Source organism: Protopterus annectens, chromosome 7.part0, assembly GCF_019279795.1.
Source record: "Protopterus annectens isolate FY-2018-M chromosome 7.part0, PAN1.0, whole genome shotgun sequence".
Taxonomy (NCBI): Eukaryota; Metazoa; Chordata; order Ceratodontiformes; family Protopteridae; genus Protopterus; species Protopterus annectens.
In genome coordinates, this window is record NC_056739.1 from 433,803,999 (window position 1) to 433,824,352 (window position 20,354).

The following is a 20,354-nucleotide window of genomic DNA, read 5'->3' on the forward strand; positions in this document are numbered from 1 at the left end:
CCTGTGGAGCTTGTCTCTTAGTATGCATGGCTGCTTTAGACTTAGTGAAAGCCTTGATGGAAAAAGAAGAGGAAGGCCTGAAGACACCTTGAGAGGTAGCAGACCTGTCTAAACTCTGAGTTTCACCGCCAAGAGTGGCTTCGGTATCGGTAGTCGGGGTGTGGGCCAAAGAGCCTGCGACCTCGGGTACAGTAGACACCGCCAATGAAGTGTCGTCGGTAGTCAGGGGCTGCGTAGTTGCCTCACTGAGAACCGGACCACCTGTAGTCGGCTTTGGCGTGGTGTCGGTAGAAGCCGTGGACCTCGTATGTCGGTCCTTATCTTTGCGTCTTTTACTCAAAACTGGAGTCGGAGTATCCGACGACATAATGTAATTAAATTTTTTGCCAAAATAGTGTTGGGCGAACTCCGCCCGACGCTTAATGGTGCGTCTGTTGAATGTAGCACAAAAACGACAGGCCGAGACGTCGTGGTCTGGGCCTAAGCAAGGAATGCAGAGGGAATGAAAATCCTTATGCGGTATTTGCTTCCCACATGAAATGCAATTATTAACTTTGTCTGACATCGGCCTGAGGCAAGAAAAGTTTCCCCAACGGGGTACTTAGCTTTCAAGAAGACTTCGGTTGCAAAATATTCATAATCTCAGGAGCTGGCCGACCAGCACTTGCGAACTGCTTCTGCTTCGGGCACCGCGCGGCAAGAAAGACTGAAGAAAATGGAGTCGGCTGGTTCTTTTATACCCCTGTCGCACTGACGTCAGGAAAGAAGCGACGACAACCGACGCCGGACCACCTAGACTTTGAAATTCGGCCGACAGAGGACCCGCCTGACGGCAGGAGAACCCATCTATTATGACTGCAGCTATATGAACGATGAACATCGTATGTTGCCACCAGAAAGAGACTGGAAGCTATTGCCCACTGCCACACTCACAGCTTCTCGACACAAGGGGTAAGGACTTGGTTCCTCCTTGCTTGCTGAGATACCAAAAGTACAGTTGTGTACCTACCATAAATGCAGATGTTAGAGTGTATTCACTGTTGCAGTCATTACACTTGGGTTATCCTGCTGGCAGGCTACCCGCAGTCGGCCTGAATTCCAAAGTCCTGGTCTGGCGTCGGTTGCTGTAGCTTCTTCCCGGACGTCAGAGCGCCAGGGGTATACAAGATGCAGCCGACGCCATTTTCTTCAGTTTTTCTTGCCCCAGATGTCAGGTGCCCCCAAGAAGGTAGGCAATACATAATGCTTACAAAAACGTACAGCAAAATAAAAATAATACCTTCATCTACAAGCAAATACACCACATAGGTTGTATAGGATAGAGAAGTATAGGCAAGTCCCAGCAAAGAAAGGGGGATGGAGGGTGGGTAACCTGGACTGCAACAGTGAATACACTAACATCTACATTTATGGAAGGTACACAACTGTACTATGTTCATCGTCTTTCACTGTTGCAGTCATTACACTTGGGTTGAATCCCAAAGCTGAGGTAGGGCGGCTGGGTCTAAATAGGTTTAGGAGTGGCTATGAGGCCCACTGCAGTGGCAAAGCCTGCTCTGGATTTAGAGTAAAGAGGTAAGTGATAATGCTTGGTAAAAGTGTGCACTGAACTCCAAGTTGCAGCTTCCAAAATTTCCTTGGTTGGTACTCCTCTGAGAAAGGCTGCTGAAGTGGCTGTTGCCCTGCTAGAATGTGGCCTAATATTCTTAGGCACTGACTTGCCATGCTGTGCATAGCAGAAACGAATGCAGTGTCCTATCCATTCTGAAACGGTCTGCTTTGAGATGGCCTTTCCTTGTGATCCTGCAGCATATGCTACAAACAGTTGCTCAGTTTTTCTGAAAGCTTTTGTTTTGTCCAGGTAGAAGCATAGCTGCCTGTGCATGTCCAAAGAGTGCAGAAGTCTCTCCCCTTTATTCTGGGGATTTGGATAAAATGTTGGCAAATGAATGGTTTGGTTAAGAGCCACACTGGATACGACCTTTGGCATAAATGTTGGGTTTGTCCTTAGAGAAACTCTGTCCGGATGAAAAATGATAAAAGGTTCCACTGCCATTAATGCCTGTAACTCAGACTCTTCTTGCTGAAGTTATTGCTAGGAGCAGAGCAGTTTTCCATAAGAATTTTCTATCAGCTGTATTGGCTGGCTCAAAGGAGGCAGTGTGAGCTTTTCCAAGACAAAGTTGAGGTCCCATGTAGGTAACTGTGCTCTCCATGGGGGTCTTATGTATTTTGCCCCTCTGAGGTATTGTCTTAGCAGTGGATGTGAGAAAATAGGAGGTTCCGTATTGTAATGAGCTGAAATGGCAGAGGCATAGATCTTAATTGATGAGAAGGATAGGCCTTTGTCCAGCATCTCAGTTAGGTATTGTAAAATCTGAGGAATATTTGGAACAAGTGGTTCAAGTCCTTGTGCCTGGTTCCAAGCACAGAATCTCTTCCATTTTTCTGCATAAGATTTCCTGGTGCTTGGCCTCCTGGCTTCCAAAATGACATCCATAACAGCTTTAGAGAGAGGCGTGTTCTGAGTGGCTATATTTGCCATGCAGCCAGATTTAAGGTTCTGAGTTGGCTGTGCAGGATCTGATTGTTTTGTTGAGTCAGAAGATGAGGAATTTGAGGTAAAGTCCAGGCTGGGCCTTGAGACGAGCTCTTTAGGATTGGGTACCAGTGCTGGCGTGGCCAGTCTGGGGCAATCAGAATCATTTTTGGCTTCTCGTCTGACTTTTAGGAGTACTTTGGGAAGGAGAGGCAGTGGTGGAAAGGCATAAACAGTTAGGGTTTTCCAGCTGAATGATAAGAGCATCCACTTTCCATGCTTGTGAGTGATAAGTCCTTGTGCAGAATCTCTGTAGTTGGCAGTTGTGAGGGGAGGCAAAAAGATATATGTCTGGGCATCCCCATTTCCTTGTTGTCATGCTGAAGACCTGTGGATCTAGTTTCCACTCGTGAGGGTCCATGAGGTTTCTGCTTAGTTCGTCTGCCAGAGTATTTTTCTTTCCTGGCAGGAATTGTGCCTGCAGATGTACTTGATAGGTCAGTGCTGTGTTCCACAAAGTCATGGCTTACCTGCAGAGGGGGTAGGAATGTGTACCCCCTTGCTTATGTACCACATAACTGTAGTATTGTCCGTCTTTAGCAATAGTTGTCCTGGATGTAGTAGATCCTTGAAGGCTGTCAGGGCATTCTGTACAGCTAGCATCTCTTTCTGATTGATATGAAGACGCATTTGGTCCGCGGGCCACGTGCCCTGAATACATTTTCCTGCCATGTGTGCCCCCCAGGCATAATTCGGTGCATCTGTTGTTAGTGTCTACCTGGCTGTGGGTAAAGTGAAAGGCTGTCCCTTGTTGTGGTGACAGGCCAGTGCCCACCATCGAAACTCCTGTTGCAGGCAGGGAATAAGAGTTATTATTGTTTCCAGGCTGTGGCAATGTTGAGTCCAAACACTTTTTAGATACCATTGTAGCTTCCTCATACTTGCATATGGAATTAGCAGGATGCAGGATGCCATGAAGGCCAAAGCCTGCAGAATTTTTCTTGCAGGTAGCTGGGTCTTTGTTGCCATCATTTGAAAGTAATGAGTCAGTTGCCTTTGCTTGTCTGGTGTGAGATAAGCCATCAGGGCAGTTATATTTAAGCTTGCACCCAAGAATATTCTCTCTTGAGAGGGCACTAGTTTTAATTTCTTTTCGTTTACTGTGTACCCTAGGCAAATTAGTAATGTTTTTACAAACGCCAGATGCTTTAGAAGAATGTCCTTGCTCTCTGCTTGAATAAGGCAGTCGTCCAAGTAGGGATATATTTGAATTCCTTTTTGTCTGCAATAAGCAATTACTGGTGCCAGGCATTTTGTGAAGACCCAGGGCGCAGTAGATAAGCCAAAGGGCAGTGCAGAGAATTGGTAATGCATTGAACCAGCTATAAATCTGAGGTATCTTCTGCAAGTTTATCTGACTGGGACATGCAGGTATGCCTCTCTGAGGTCCAAAGTAACTAGCCAAGCCTTCTTGCCCAGCATGGGTAGAAGTTTCTGCAGTGTCAACATTTTGAATTTTGGAACGTCCAGAAAAGTATTTAGAGTAGACAGGTCCAGTACTGGTCTCCAAGTGTTGTCCTTTCTGGGTACCAAGAAAAGTCTTGGGTAAAATCCTTGCCCCTGCTCTTCCTGCGGTACTTCTTGAATAGCCCTCATGTCCATGAGAGCAGAAATTTGTTTTTGTGACTCTGCCCATTGACTGTATGGCAGGTCTGGCATACCTTTTGGTCTTGGTAGTGTGTGAAAGTGGAACCTGTAACCCTGAGAAACAATATTCAGTACCCATTTGTCCTGGGTGATTGCGTGCCAATTTTGTGAGAAAAGTGCTAGTTTTCCCCCTAAGGGTGCTGCCAAAAGGTAAGTGCTTGGCATAGGTAGAGGAAAATCATTGGGACTGTTTCCTATAAGGTTGTGATTTGTCTTCTCCGCCTTTGGGGGCTGAAGCACCCCACTGTTTAGGTCTGTATGAGGCTTGGGGCTGAGATCTGCCTCTTGGGCGTCTGTATCTGCCTCTTTGTGGCCTGTCCGACACTGAAAAGGACCAATTTTTTGAAGGCCAGTTCCTGCTAAATCTGGGTGGCTGAACCTGTAAGAAATCCTTTACTGTCTACATTCATTTTGCTTTATCCTCCATTTTCTTTAACACCTCTTCTACCTTAAGTATCATGCTGTAATGGAGCATCCAATAATTTTGCTTTAACATGATCAGGTAAACTTTGTTCTTTTAACCAAGCATGCCTTCAAATGACAGAACCTGTAACTGCGGCTCTGCAAGAAGCCTCTAATGAATCAAAACCACATTGCAAAGTATGCTTTCCCACTTGTTCAGCTGCATGCAATAAATCCCGCATTTCCTTATTTTCAGGACATTCTGAGCTTGTAAGCATTTTCTGCTTTAGCAAAGACATTAGGTATTGTTATTTGAGCATGTGAAACTGGCAGTTTAAAGCCCTTACAGCTAAAGTAGCAGAGGTGTAAACTTTCTTCCCCCATCTGTCCAGTGCTCTAGAATCCCTATCAGAGGGAACAGGGTTTTTTGCAGTGGAAGCCTTGACCCCTTTGGGACCCTGAGAAATTGTTTCTGGGTCAGCAGCAGGGTTTTTATAAAGAAATTTATAAGAATCTGAGACCCTGTAGTACTTATCTGGCTTGACTGGTGCAGGGGGTAAAGAATCAGGAGACAAACTGGATTCAGAAAAAACATCAACAATATCTAGTACAGGGGGATAGCAAGGGGCCTGTGCTGAGGCAGTAAAAGAAAGTCTCTGAGCCTTTTCTTGGATTCTGAATAATCCTGGCTCTCCCAATGGAAATGCTCCCTCATGATGTGCAGGGATTCCCCAAAAGAGTAATCCCTCAGTAGGAGAGGCTGAAAGGATAGATTCTTCAGCATCAGAGTCCTCATAGGGAGGAAGAAAATATCCCAGTTCTGAAGAGGAATCAGAGGAAATAGAAACCTGGCCAGAGGAGTCATAGTCAGTGTCTTGCCTAGGCCTTTTATCAGGAGGGGGATGGGAACCCCTGATCAAAGTAATTAGGTCCTCGGCCATTTTGAGCATCTGTTTCTTTGGTATGGATGACTGTCCAGGAGAATGCTGTACTTGTTTCTTTGTCTTTAATGGTGTTTTAGACTTTGCCTTGGCTGCTGAAGTGGTCCTGATAGTAAGCTGTGTAGGTCTGAAAACACCCTCAGAAGCCGATGCCTGCTCAGCGGCTCCGGATCCATCTGAGGGAATAGTTTCCGTAGGCCCAATACCTTGAGTTTCCAGAGGCCTAGTTGTCTCCACGTGCGAGTCGGAGGCGGCCTGTGGCTCTGAGGTAGCGGGTGTCAGGGGCTGCAAAAGCACCTCACTGAGAACCGGCGACTGGCCTAGAAGAGGCTTCGTCGGTTTTGGACATCGGATGAATGTCCTTTTCTTTGTCCTTGCGCTTTTTATGAACTCCGGTCGTCGGTTGTTCCGACGGCATTATATAGTTAAACCTTCGGCCAAAGTAATGTAAAGCAAAATCAGACAGACGCTTAATAGTGCGTTGGTTGAATCTAGCACAAAACCCACAACTAGCAACGTCGTGGTCAGGGCCTAGGCAAGGAATACAGTAAGAGTGAAAATCCTTATGAGGTATTTGCTTCCCACAAGAAATACAATTGTTAACTTTTACTGACATCGGTCTGGAGCAAGAAAAAGTTTCCCCAACAGGGTGCTTACTTTATTAAAGACTTCGGATCTGAAATTCAATTTTGAAAATCTCAGGAGTCTGCCAACCGGCACTTGCAAACTGCTTTTGCTTCGGGCACTGCACAGCAAGAAAGACTGAAGAAAATTCCGTCGGCTGCATCTTATATACCCCTGGCACTCTGACGTCAGGGAAGAGACGACAGCAACCGACGCCGGACCAGGACTTTGGAATTCAGGCCGACTGCGGGTAGCCTCCCAGCAGGATGACCCAAGTGTAATGACTGCAACAGTGAAACACAATGAACATCCACCAACATGTCAGTTTGGATCATAATTGTCCCGAGAGGGAGAGAATCTTGTAATGCTTGCAATGCCAAAATCACTACTCATCTCCAGAACACTGATATGAAGGTTGGCCTCTCCAAATAATGTCCCCCCTCACCCAATCTGCGAAGCGTTCGTGGTCACTATGACCTTGGGCTGGGGAGGTACGAATGGGCGACCTTGTTGGGGTTGAAGTGACTGTCCATCATGAGAGGTAATCTTTGCATATCTGAGTCATCCTCATCTTTGTAGACATGGGGCGAGTGAAAATGGACCACTGCATTTGTAGCACACATTGATGGTGAATGAAAACTGACAGATTAAATATGTACCATTACAGAGAAGTCAGAAAAGTGAACAGCACACCATGGACCTAAGTCTAAGTCTAACAGGATTATTTAAGCTAGCATACTCCCCCAACATTTTTCTTAAGCAAACTGTAAGACTCAAGATCTGCAGGTACTTACTTGTTTTCAAAAGCAATAGTGACGGTATCGTCCTGGACATCTTTAACAAAACCCTAGAATGGAAGAAAAAATAAGTATTTAGCCATTTTTATACTCTACTGGCATGCATCAACATGCAAAACTCATTGTCAAGTCAGTGAAAAGGGATACTATTACTAGATGTTACAGGTCTAGAATGTATCTGAAGTGGACAAAATAGCCTCCAGGATATTAAATCTTAACTAAAAATCGGGAACTGGAGGACTGTACGCATAACATGACAATTTGTAATTTGCCCACCTGAACTGATTTCACATGTCTTGTACGCAATACCAATTATCTATCACAAATATTTTCTGCTACAGCCATTATTTTATCCATTGACAAGTCAGTTGATTATTCACTACCTAGAGTTGTTCCTGGACAACTAGTCTGAAAGTGAGACTATCACTAAAATTTACTACAGATAATTTAAAGTATTTTCCCGTTACCTGCAGTATGTCAACATATGGCTACTGGACTAGTGAGATCTAAAATGATTTTACTCTCTCCTGCGATAACCAAAACTAATCTTCCAACTCCATTTTCCCTCAGCCTTACTACACACTCCATCTCCTTTTATTTAAGCAGAAAGATCACTGCAGTACAACATATACTTATAGATGTTCTTTACCATCTTGTTTTATTTTGAACACATGGAATTCCAAAAGTCATGTCAACCAGATTGTGTTACCTAATGTAACACTGCACTTGCACATCTAACACCTTTGTCCACACAAGCAGCTGAAGCCCAACAACAGACCACAGATCATCACAAGAATGGTCATGTAGCTTTTCTAACTACACCAAGTCTTTTATAAAGATTTGATAACATCATACCTCAAAATCCAATATGGAAACATTTAGGTTCTGAAACCATTCAATCAACAGAGACCAAAATCACTATTCTTCAGCCATTCATTATAATGGAATTTCTGGACTTTAACATGGATGGACCAGATTTATTACAGGAAAGCACTAAAGTACAAAAGCCTAAAACTAATTCCCAAGATAGCTCGACACTTTCTGGCCACTGTATAAAATACATGGTGTTGCAAAACAAGCAAATACATTTGAACAAGGTTGACAATTTGAAGAGCCATCAGGTTATGGGAAAGGCATCTTTTGACCAAGACTCATGATGGTTTCCTGACAGAATATTTGCTCAACTGGTTAGACTTAAAGAAGCAAAAAGGTCTGCTTCTGGTACAATTCACACAGGAACTATGTCCAAAAATACCTCGGTGATCAGCATCTATTGAATGATGTCTGTACTGCTCAGCTGGCCTGGAAAGAAATTTTCAAAGGATGGCATGTGAAGTGACCCAAGGATCAGGTCTGACCCCCAGGGATAACTCCCATGTAAACAACAGCATTCTGCATAAGAGGCAGGAGTTTCTGCCCTTTGTATGTTAATATATTTCATTACTGTGGTGTTATTTGTTTGGATATGCATGTTCCCTGCTGACAGCTAAGTTTAAAGTCTTTGGCAGATAGAATCACTGCCACCATCTCCTTTAATACAGTGCTTCTTTTCAAATGCCTGGTCGCATGCTCCCTGAATCCTCAGACCTCCCACACAACCTCCCACACATGGGCTCCCCAAGGCCAACTCTTGAGAATTTCACTACGAAAATCCAGGAATGTAGGGCAACCCAAGAGGCACCCATTGGGTTTGCAAAAGTGTCCATCATAAGATTCATTTTTTGACACTGGATAATAATGGGAACATTTCTCCAGTACCACTGTAATTTCCTCATATACAGTCTCACCAGGTGAGCATCAGTATACAAGAGGCCATGTACCTCAGATCTTTGAGGAACTTGGGGAAAAAGTTTTATGGTTTTATTTTCATTTGTTAACCAAGTAGCAATACTGGGGACCCTTTTCAGCAATGACCCAGGCTGAAAGGCAAGACAATATACACAACAAACATGTATTTACCAACAAAACCAGGAACCATAGAAACGATGACAAAAATTTCAGAAACCAGCTCAAAAGGTTCAATGGTGAAGCCACACACCACTCAGCAAAAATATAAGCAGGAAGACCAAATTTATTGAAAAAAGAGTAAGCGCTTTCGTCCGATTGCAAGTTGGACTTCCTCAGAATCCTTCATCAGAAGAAATATGTATTTACACTGCATGTACAAGCTGAAAGTGGTCCATTCATAAAATTCTGTAAAGCAGGTTACATAAATTTACTGAAAAAGTAACATTTGCAGTTTGTTGCATGTTTTATTGGTTTTCCATGAAATTAGATATCTCAGGGTCAAAGTAAAAGAACATGACAAACTTTCACTGCATAACATGTTTAGCCTGGTTTGTGTTAACATTTATGCTTTCCACAGAAAGATGCCTTTTAAGATGAGACTTCAGAAACTAGCCTAATATAGTCTGGGATAGTTCCAGCACAAAAGGGCAATTTTGAGGTAAGCAATTTCAGTCCTGGTTAGTTTGAAGGGTAGTTTTAACTGCAGACCACGTGTTAATCTAAGTTGGTGGGCAACCTCTCAGACTTCTAATAAATGCTTAAGTGGTAGACAGTGATTGTCTGATAGGATGTTTTAGTTGAGTTCCTAGTAGAAAAATGGGTATGAAGGCAACTGACAACCATTTCCCCTTCTGAAGGATGGTACAGTGGTGGTCATGGGCTGCCAGGTGTATGAGCATGAGTATTTTGTCTCAGGTGACTGGATATGGAAATGTGGGAAGACTAAGCTTTTATAATAGAGAGTCCATATTCTAACCTAACTAGAAGCACATTAATGGCTATGATCTGTCTTGACTCTGGGGTAAGTTAGCCTGGATATGTTCTGAGACACAAATGATTAAGACCTTTTTCTGCTTCTTTTTGTGAGTCTGAAAGTTGAGGGTTTGGTTAATCATTCCTAGGTACTTCTGCATAGTGATAACATGTATGCGTGTGTGGGGGAGGGGGGGGGCCTGAGGGACAAGTGACAGGTACGGTTACATTTTGTTCAAGTTTCTGAGGGATTTCATAGGTTCATAGGTCGATACTATGCTATCTGCCCTAGGGCATTTATAAGCCTAGCCAGTGTGTGTTTGGCTTTCACCACCCTTTTAGATTAGTTGACTGTGCCTCTGTATAGTAGGTCACAGAAGGTAGCCCTTTTAAGGTTAGTTTACTGTACCTCTGTCAAGCAGGGACACAGAAGAGATCCCAGGGGTAAACTTACGATCTCCCATCCACTCGTCAAGATTTCTCTTGAAGAGGGTCAGTGAGGGGCTCTGCCTAACATGGATTGGGATTTTGTTCCAGAGTGAGGGGAGCCTCTGGGATATGAATCTGTCCCTCCAGCATGTCCTATTTATTTCTGTGCTGAGGTTCAAGTCCCTGGAGCGTGTAGCTCTAAGGGATTTGGATTTCCTGAGGTGAAGCATGTCCATTAATTCTGGGTTGGACATGGCTTTATAAGTCAGACACAGATCGCCTCTGAGTAGGCGGTACGCAACTGAGTAGAGCTGGAGTTTCTTTAGCTGAACTGCATAGGGCATCTGTTTGAGTCCCTTGATCCTCTTTGGTGAGGTACTTTTGGGGTCTTTCCAGTTGCTGCAGGTGTCGGGTAAGGTACATCCCAAATAGGGCACTGTATTCAATTATGGGCCTGATAAGTGATGAGTAGAGGGGCACAATGACCTCTCTTGATCTAGATGTGAACCCTTTCGTGGTAAGATAGGCGATATAGAAAGTCTTTCTAATCATTTTGGCAACGTGATTGTCAAAGGAGAGATTGCTATCTACTTGGGTCCCCAAGTCCCTAATTCTTCTTCCATACTTAATGGATTACCACCTATGTGGTAATTTGTGGGCACTTTTTCCCAAAGGGGATGACTATGCACTTTTTGGCATTTAGCTTTAGGCCATGGCTCTGGCACCAGTTATCCGTCTCTGTGAGACCCTTTTGGAGGATGCTGGTGTCATCCGGAGAGTCGATTATGGCACCCAGTTTGCAGTCATCTGCGAACTTGGTCAGCCATAGTCCACCCGTGTTAGCCTGTACCTCTGAAAAATATATACCGAACAAGAGAGGTCCCAGGACTGAGCCTTGTGGGACGCCACTTGTAACTGGTTTAGAGTCGACATGGCACCTTGTATTCTGACCACGTGGGTTCTATCCCTGAGCCAGTTTGCAACCCATCTTGTGACATAGGGATTGATATTTAAGCTGGTGAGCGTATTTATGATGCCCGAGTGGGGTATTGTGTCGAAGGCTTTTGCGAGGTCCAGGTAGGCAGTGTGGACTACCTTCCCTTCATCTATGGCTTTAGTAACGGTTTCAAAGAAGTCAACCAGGTTCAAGAGGCAAGATCTGCCCTTAAAGCCGAATTGGGTAGGATCCAGTATCTGGAGGTTCCCAATGTCTTGGTTTATGATTTCCATGACGATACGCTCCATAGCTTTGCAGACCAGGCTAGTCAGGCTTATAGGGCGATAGTTTCCGGGGTCTGTTGTGGCACCACCTTTGTGGAGCAGGACCACTGTTGCTGTACACCATTCCTTGGGTACATATCCTGTAGTAAGGCTGATACTGAACAATGACTTTATATGAGGGTTTAGTTCTTCTTTGAGCTCATGTAAGACGCAGCCCAGGACACCGTCTGGTCCTATTGATGCTGTGTTTTTTGCTTTGGAGAGGGCAGCTCTCGCCTGTGCATCTGTGATCTCAGGAAGGCTACACTCTGTTGGGATAGATATTTGCTCTTTTGGGGGGGAAGAGGGGGATATGTTTGCACTGAACCTTTCTGCCAGGATGTTGGCAATGTCTGTGGGTTCAGTGTATTTATTTTCATTTTGCACTAACTCAGAGCATATCTGGGAGTTGCCTCCCAGGTTCCTGACATAACTAAAGGCGGCCTTGTGATTATCTTTAGTGTCTTGTGCAATTTTTCTTTCGAAGCTAGCCTTAGATGACTTTATGAGGGATTGTAGCTTCTTGCTAGTACTGATCAGAGACGCCTTCCCTTTTTGGGATTTTTGCTCTATCATGTAGTAGCTTTCTCCTCCTGCTGTACAGCTTATTTATGGCTGGTGTCCACCAGACAGGTCTCCTGCCTTTGGAGGAGTGAGTCTTGGTTTTATTTGGGATAGCATGCTCCATGCATTCCTGTAGGTGTCCATAGAATGCTTTTGCAAAGGATTCTGCATTTTGGGCCGTATTTTCCACTGGCCCGGGAGCTTTGAAGGATTCCACCTCGGTTTTGAGAAGTGTAAAGTTTGCTTTTGAGAAGTTCTTCACCATGGTTTCCTTGGCTGGGGGTGGGGACGGAATATGGATGTCCAGTGAGATTAGTTTATGGTCTGATCTTACCAATGAGGGGTATACCTCTGGTGTGGAAAATAGAGACCCCATGTTGGTGATGTCCAGATCCAATATGTTTTCCCCTCTTGTGGGAGTGATGACCAGTTGTTCCATAGCATTTGAGTTTATAAATTCTAGGAACCGTTGGGTGAGGGTGTTTGGGCTTCAGTAGTTTTCAAAATCAATGTTTGGGTAGTTGAATTCACCCAATATAATGGTGTTTGGCAAGACCTTCATATTCTTCAGTGTTCTCATGAAAGCCGAGTGGGGTTCCTGTGCAACTAGTTTCTAGTAACATAATTCTGTTAGCACTGGATAGTTTATTTGCAACAAGCCAGTTCCAAAATCTCATAGTTCTTGCTTAAGAGCTGATGGCAGATGAGTGGGTTCCAGCCATAGTAAAGCTAATGTTATCTGCATATAAAGTGCAGTTGAGAGAGGTCATCTCACGGTAGATCATTTATGTGCAGAGTAAACAGCACAGATTCTAGAAATGAATCTTGTGGGATGCCTTTGTCAGTATTTCCAGACAAGAAAAGACAATTTACATCAAAGGCTCTGTTAGTAGGACAGTTGGGGGACCAGTAGGGCATGTTCAGCAAAAACTTACATATTTGTGGTTTGTAGTTTATGAATTAGTTGTTTTAGATAGCAGTATAGTATGGGCAGGTTAAAAACTATAAAGCAGGCTGCTGATAGTGAATTTAAAAAATGCACTACAGGTTTGCAGAGGAGTTGGTTTCCTTGTAAGATACAGGGGTGGATGTGGGGAAGTTCATGCTGGTAAGGTTGCATCTAGTTTTTTCCAAGAGCTGTTTTCTGAGGAGACAGCTTTGAAATATAGTTAAGGTAGGTAGTGTTAGTCCTAGTACCACATTTGACTAGTTGTGTTAATCTCAGTGATGAGGACAGTCTAAGTTCTATCAACCAAGATTAAGATCAAAGGCAATAACTGTCTGGTTGTGTTATTATTTAGATTATCAAGTACACGACAAAAAATATCTGGTGATGGAATATACAATTCAAGCTGGATGCCTTGCTGAAAACTGAGAAAAAGGATCTTGTACTTAAAGAAGGATACCTTCCATTTACTTGGGTCTAGCAGTGCCCTTAGGAAGGGGGCTTGATTTGAGGGTGAAAAATGGGACTTTTGTAAAAATTTAGCTATAGCCTCATGGACTGGATACAGTGGACAGAAACTTGTAGAATCTCCCAGATCTCCTTCGAGGACATAGCAATGTTAAAGTCATTATCCAAGTACAGAGAAATATTAAAGTCCTTTGTCCTGAAAAAATCATTTACATTGTAAAAATATTGGGAGAGGATGACAAGTCAAATGGCAAAGAAACTGGGAATGGGAAAGCCCTACTTACAAGTGCCTGACCAATGCACCAACAGGGAAATGGACACATGCATCCTTTACGTCCAGGTAACCTTACAGGCCTATAGGAGGATCAAAGGCAGAATTGCACTGTAGGATCAGCACTTTGAATATTGAGACTTAAAAGGAATTTGCTCAACCTGCAACAATCCAAAAATGGGACTGCAATTTCCTTTTCTTGGGCCATGAAAAAGTATGGAATGAAATCTACTCCCCTTTTATACTTCTTGGGTCTTCTCTATGGCTGCTTAGAGATAAGGATTTAACAAGGTAGGTTCAAGGTGCTTTTTGGTCCTTGGGAATTTGTGGAATACCTACAAAGCTTGCCTTTCTCTGGCAGGATGACCTGCAACCTTGCTTCATCATCTGCAGGACCTACCCACTACTTAGAAAAGGCAGCCACTCCACTCCCTATCCTTCAGGGATGTGTGTGTGTGTGTGGGGGGGGGGGCAAAGTGAGGATTGAAGGTTAGCTCCTGAGGGAGGACAGAGAAATGAGTTTTAGAGTCACATCTGCTCCCTCCAAGTATCATGGCCAGTGACACTTCAAGCTTTCCCTACTAGTCAGCCTGATATGTTCTTCTGTAATGCACTTTAGGCTCATAAGTAGTTACTAAACATGCAGGCCAGCATGCCCCTTTTCAACCTTTAACAACTTCTCTGCTGGGGATCCAAAGAAAACCTTATCGCATGAGGTATGAATGACTTTACTGTCAATGCCTGAGCATGTGAAATCAGTCCTCATATACGCATGGATCCCAACCCCAGACACCATAGCAGCTGTTCCCTGCAAGACACATCCACTGCATAACACTTGCACATTTCCAGGGTGCTTAAAAATCAAGGAATGGAAGTTCCATCTGCCTTTCCCTCAGTTCTTTCTGCCCTCTATTCCACCTAGTAAAAGTAGACTCCAGAAAGTGCAACATAACAAGCTGATAGCTGAAGTACATGTTAATTTTTCCCAACAGTTAAGTACTCTGTGCTCCATCATTGGAAAAGGGGCTCCCATATAGTCACAATGGATGCTCTTGTAAAAATCCATGGACACCACAAGTAGTTCAACAACTAGTCTCTTATACAGATACCTGTGGGTGTCAATCCTACGGGAGTCAGTGCACAAAACAACAGTGTTAAATGCTTCACCCAGAGCTTCTAGAACTGCAGGACTGGCCAAAGGCTTATGTACTGGCAGGTCCATGAGAAGTCTACCTCATCTTGCTATGACAAATTCCACATCTGCCACTTAAAGGTCTCCATAATACCATTAAGGGTATTCCCAAACAAGACATCCTCAGGTGGTGGTGATGCAGATAAGGAGCCCCTCAGTGTCAGGCTACAGATATAAGAGAAGACACACTTGGTCACTATACTTCAATTCTTCCACATCTGAGTATGACACATTTGAATCCCTCAAAAAAGAAAGCTCACTCCTTTTGCCAGCAAATACCCCCAAAAATAAAAGTTCCTGAAAGATTGTCTGGAGAGGAATTTTAAGAAATCCATACAAAGCCAGCCTTAACAGATCTTGCAAAGGATCCTAGGTGTGTGTGTGCGTGTGTGTGTGTGTGGGGGGCAATAAGTCTGCACTGAAACGAGCCATCACCAACATCCATTTTATCTTGGGAGCCTTCGGCCTAGATGTGGGAGTATAGTCCACCTTAAAGGCCTCAGTATGCAAGTAGACATTTGAGACCTTGGACTCTTGTCACATTCAACTTGGAAACAGTGTTGGGATGCCACCCTCTCCTGCGATAAAGATACTTGCATTGGAGTGAGAGACCCCAAGAGAGAGAGACAGCAAAGATGTTTTTATGCACACAGAAGTGTGCATGGCAGACAGTGTAACAACCTTCAAAGGGGATGTGCCAGAGGCCCAAGCAAAAACAGATATCAAATAGGGGAATACAAAGGCACCCCAGACACCAGTGTCTTTGCTTGGAGGGAGTGTGTCTGGGGGCTATTTATAACTGAAATGTAGCACTGGTGGCCACACAGACTCTCTTTTTCATCAGACCCTTCTCCAATTATTTTATTCTTCTGTGGAAATAATGAGAAGGCTGTTGGGACAACAATGCAAACCAGGACCAGACGTGCATCCTCTTCAGCAAGATGCGTTCCTCGAGAGATTCATCTCCTTATGCTTTATCTTAAAACACAACTGAACCAATTGGGCATATAATTCTCTGGGGCTCCTGCAAGATAAAATTGTCAGTCTCTGTGCATTGTTTCCTGGACCTCAGGCGTGTTAACTGCAACATGCACCAGCGACCAACACTATTCAGAACACAACAAATGCCAAAAAAAAAAAAAGAAAAGAAAAGTACCACCCCCCTCTAGTATACATACCTGTAACTCAGGATGACCTTTGGGACTGATAATGCAAACAAACTAGAACTGCTCATACAACCGCAGTAAGAATGATCTGAAGATGCTGCCTGCCAGCATCCCACAGATTCATTAATTAACAAAAGCTGTTTGTCTAGAAGACAAAATGGCAAAAGCACTGCCGAAAGCCACTTTCAGCAAACCCAAAATAAATTTAGTTTTACAGGAAGGCAAGCTCTCCCCCCAGGAAGATCCCCAGATCCCCGAAATGTACATATAGCAACTCCTCAGGCAACACCACATGTTCAATAAAAGTAACTTTTAGTGAGCAGTTGTACTCTATTCAGCTGGCCAAACAGTATTTGCCAGAAACACTTTCCCAACCCCTCTATATTACAAATGTCAATGTAGAAGGGAGTATACCATGCCTCTAGGGTGAAGAGCTTGGGAAGTTGGGTTTCGGCATACAAGAATCGCAAAAGTCAGTAGTGCAACACAGATTCATGAAAAAATAGCACTAGAGCTGTGTAAACTACATTTTTTTTTTTTTTTTTTTTTTAGATCTGGAGAAGTACTGCAAGATGTTAGACCTATTTCCGATACATTTATGATAAGGATATCGATCCTTAAATGGAGTTAAAAAAGCTCTCTCAAACCTGACCACTGGGCAGTGAGGTAGGATAAAGTTCCTTCTGGTTGTTGCTCCTTCAGGTAAGGAGCAATACTTCAATTTATGTTTTCAGTCTTAAGCCCATGAACGAAGGTCAGTAAGTAACACAGGGCCATGAGAATATTGTTTTCCATGACTGGACATACGTTATAACAGTCATGGGGAGAAACTCTAAATCCACATTTTGAACACCATCAAATCTTTTCCATCAATAATGTACCACAAAGTCAATAAACCAAGAAGCAATGTGGAAAGGCACAAGTCTAGTAACTAGTATGAACACAAGAAAAAGAAATGCAACAATTACTGTAAAAGACATCTATAGAGAATGGAACTGACCAAACCAGACATACTGCAATACGTATGCACGTAACAAACCACAAGACAGGTGTTCCACATTCATCATCTTCAGGGCAAAGTTCCGATCTCATCACCTAGGGCAGCTGTTCTAGGGAACAATCTAAAACTAAACACAAAAGGACCTGGTTCAGAGGCTATGGACACTTTAAAGAATGTAGCACTTTTCCAATAAAATGTCAAAGCTACAATTAGGAGAGCGACATACACAAGAGTTTTATACAGGATATGCACTTTTTAATCTCTAAATTAGGACTATAGAGGGAGAATGGCAAGGCTGCAGCCACAGAACTACTTCATTTCTTCTGAAAACAAAGCAATAAGATTAGGTAAAGATGAACATCTTCTGAATACTAACTCCTGAGAAGGACCTTGATCAGCAAATTAGAACCAGAAGGAAAGCAGCTCCATAGATATCCTCTAGATACCAAAAGGACAGTTGCAATTCATGAAAAAATTATGTATTCTGAAAAAGACAAGAACAATTGGGTCTCAATGCCTTGGAAAGAGGGAAATGACAGAGGACTTGCATGTCTGAAAAACTCAAAAGTACTGGAATTATGACTTATGACTGAAAAAAGGCAATACAAAGTTAAAAAATCTCTAAAGATTGGTGGTGGTAACCAAATGGGATGTGTAACCTTGCAATGCAACTAGTGAACAATGTAGGCCCACTGGATGGGTTGTTACATACAAAAATTATACCTCAGTTTAAAAAAAGGACACATGCCTTCAAATTTTCCTTGAAGGGACTATGGCTGTGTAAAGGTAACAGCCCTGACCCCATAATGGGTACAAAAATGACACTTTAATAGAACAAATATTACAAGCTAGCTTCCCCAAAACTCTTTTGGTTGAACTTTGCTACAACAGCCATGGCCCTATAAACATGTATCAGAAGGGAAGGAAAAGTTCAGGTATCACCTCGGAGAAAAAAAGGCAACCTGCAACAAAGGAGCAAGATTCACAGAAAACTGCATTGGATAAGGACGGTCATTAATGCGCTATTAAAACCCTAAAGGCAGGAAAGTAAGCTGGATAGAAACTGAGGGCCGGAATGCCATGAATTGGTCAACAGACATAATTGTTTACATTTTGCATACAGAAAAAACAGGATCTAGTATAGGCTGTATGAATCAGCTTCCCAAAGGTAGACGAAGCCAGAATCAAAGTATGACAAAATCATAAGATACTACACAACCTCTTGCCTATCTCCATAGAGACAAACTCAGGCTACCACATTGAAGAGAGAGAAAGCATCAACTCAGGTCAATCCCTTACAAAAGGCTTATGAAGAAAAAGGACGGGGTTCAGAAACTACACACAGCACAGAAGAAAATCAGGGTTTTAACATCTAAAAGGAGAAAGACAGGTGTAAAGTAGAGGTCCAAGGAACCAACCTGCTTAGTAAGTAACCAACATTCAATGAACCCTCCATAAACATCCCAGTTAGGTGGGGTCTAGAGGTGACACTATACAAAAGATGGATGACAAATATGTCCTTATGATATTCCCACAGGGGAGGGAAGAGAGAACACTAGTAAATGGCACAAATGCTGTCTTGACAACATAAAGAGGACAGAAGGAAGAGAAAAAAGAAGTTGTGTACTCACAATGTTCCATGCTTGTTGTCCATCTCGCCATTCATTCTTACTGGCTGGGTTCAGAGCCAATCCTTGGCTCCGACTAGGCCACATACTATAGCTGAAAATCTTACTTGGCTCATGGCTAAACAACTATCTCCCGTCAGGCAGTGTGCGATTCCCCAGAACATGTTTGCTGCTACTCAGTCATATGTGAACACTAGTCATACAATAAAGGATACCAAAGGAAAGAAAGCCAGAGGAGCTCCTGTTCAAGGAAGAAAATCCTCCAGATTCTCTAGGAGTCTCAGGCAGGTAGAAGGTGGGAGGGATGGTAAGAACGAATGGCGAGACAGACAACAAACATGAAACGTTATGGGGAGTACCTAAATTCTTTATGTTATGTTCTCCTATCTTGACTTTATTTTTACTGGTTGGTACAGCGTCACTAGCACCATATTCCCAGTGTGGCTCATGGGAGAACACTTTTCAGCACAGTGGAACCAAAGGAGGCCCTGTTCCTGGAGGCCAAATCCACTTTGTAATGAGTGATAAATGTGTGAGGTGTTGCCCACGAAGCAGCGGCACAAATATTATCCACTGATAGTTTAGCCTGGTAAGCAAATGACTTGCCATAGCCCTAGTAGCGTGACCTTTGAGTTTGAAAGGTAGTTGTCTGTTATTAGAATTGTAAATAAAGGTAATACAATTTGAGAGCCAGTTTGAGTGAGACTTTAGAAACTGGCATGCCTTTTTTGACTTCTGAAAATGAACAATTGATCAGACTTCCTGAAATCTTTGGTTCTATGTAAACAGAAGCAGTTATCTATGCACATCGTACTGATGCAACTTGTATTCTGCCTTGTTACCATGATTAGGAAGAAAACACAGACAGCTCAACAGACTGGTGTAAGTTATGCTGTGAACACACCCTGGGTAAAAATGATGGGTTTGCCCGGAGAAATATTTAATCTTCCATAAGGATAGGGTAAGGAGATTTGACTAATAAAGCTTGCAATTCCAAGACTCTTCAACTACGAAAATGTTTTCCAAGACAGAAATTTGAAGTCACAAGATGATGAGGGTTCAAAAGGGGGCAAGGTCAGATATGTTAGAACAAAATTCAAGTTCCATGGCAAGAATGGTTCTTTAATTGGGGGTCTTAATAAATAGGTACCCTTTAGAAAGGCTTTATATAATCTGTGTGACATCAAGTTAGAAGTTCTGTCTCTCATATAAAAATTAGAAATTGCAGCTAATTGCATCTTGATAGTAGCTGCAGCTGAACCTTGTTCAAAAAGCTCTGATAAGAACTCAAGAATAGAAGAGATCAGAGCCGAAAGGGGATCAATATTTTTACTCTGAGCCCAAAGTGAGAAATTCTTGCATTTGCTATAATACAGCTTCCTAGTTGTAGCTTTGTGTGAGGATACCAGGATGTGTTTTAACTACTGGTGTAAAATTGTGAAGCCTGACTAAGTTGGGAACTGGATCAGCCATGCTGTCAAATTGATGGTTTGGAGGGAGGGGTGGAGGGTTCCGAACATACGAGTCAGAAGGTCTGGAACTAGGTCCAGAGTACACGTCTCCTCCTAAACATGTGGCCGGAGGAAGGGAAACCAAATCGGACGAGGCCAATATGGAGTGATGAGAATTATCCTGATTCCCAATGAGTAGGCTTTCTGAA

At 43.2% G+C, this 20,354-nt stretch overlaps 1 protein-coding gene across 1 annotated transcript in view; it reads right to left on the reverse strand.

Annotated features, from left to right (window-relative positions):
- Positions 1-20,354, reverse strand: part of FXR2 (FMR1 autosomal homolog 2) — a 1,381,282-nt gene that overhangs the window by 1,347,810 nt on the left and 13,118 nt on the right. Inside the window, exon 2 of the mRNA XM_044076212.1 lies at positions 7,008-7,060. Within this exon, the coding sequence (XP_043932147.1) occupies positions 7,008-7,060 (53 nt within the window). The remainder of the gene's footprint in view (positions 1-7,007; positions 7,061-20,354) is intronic.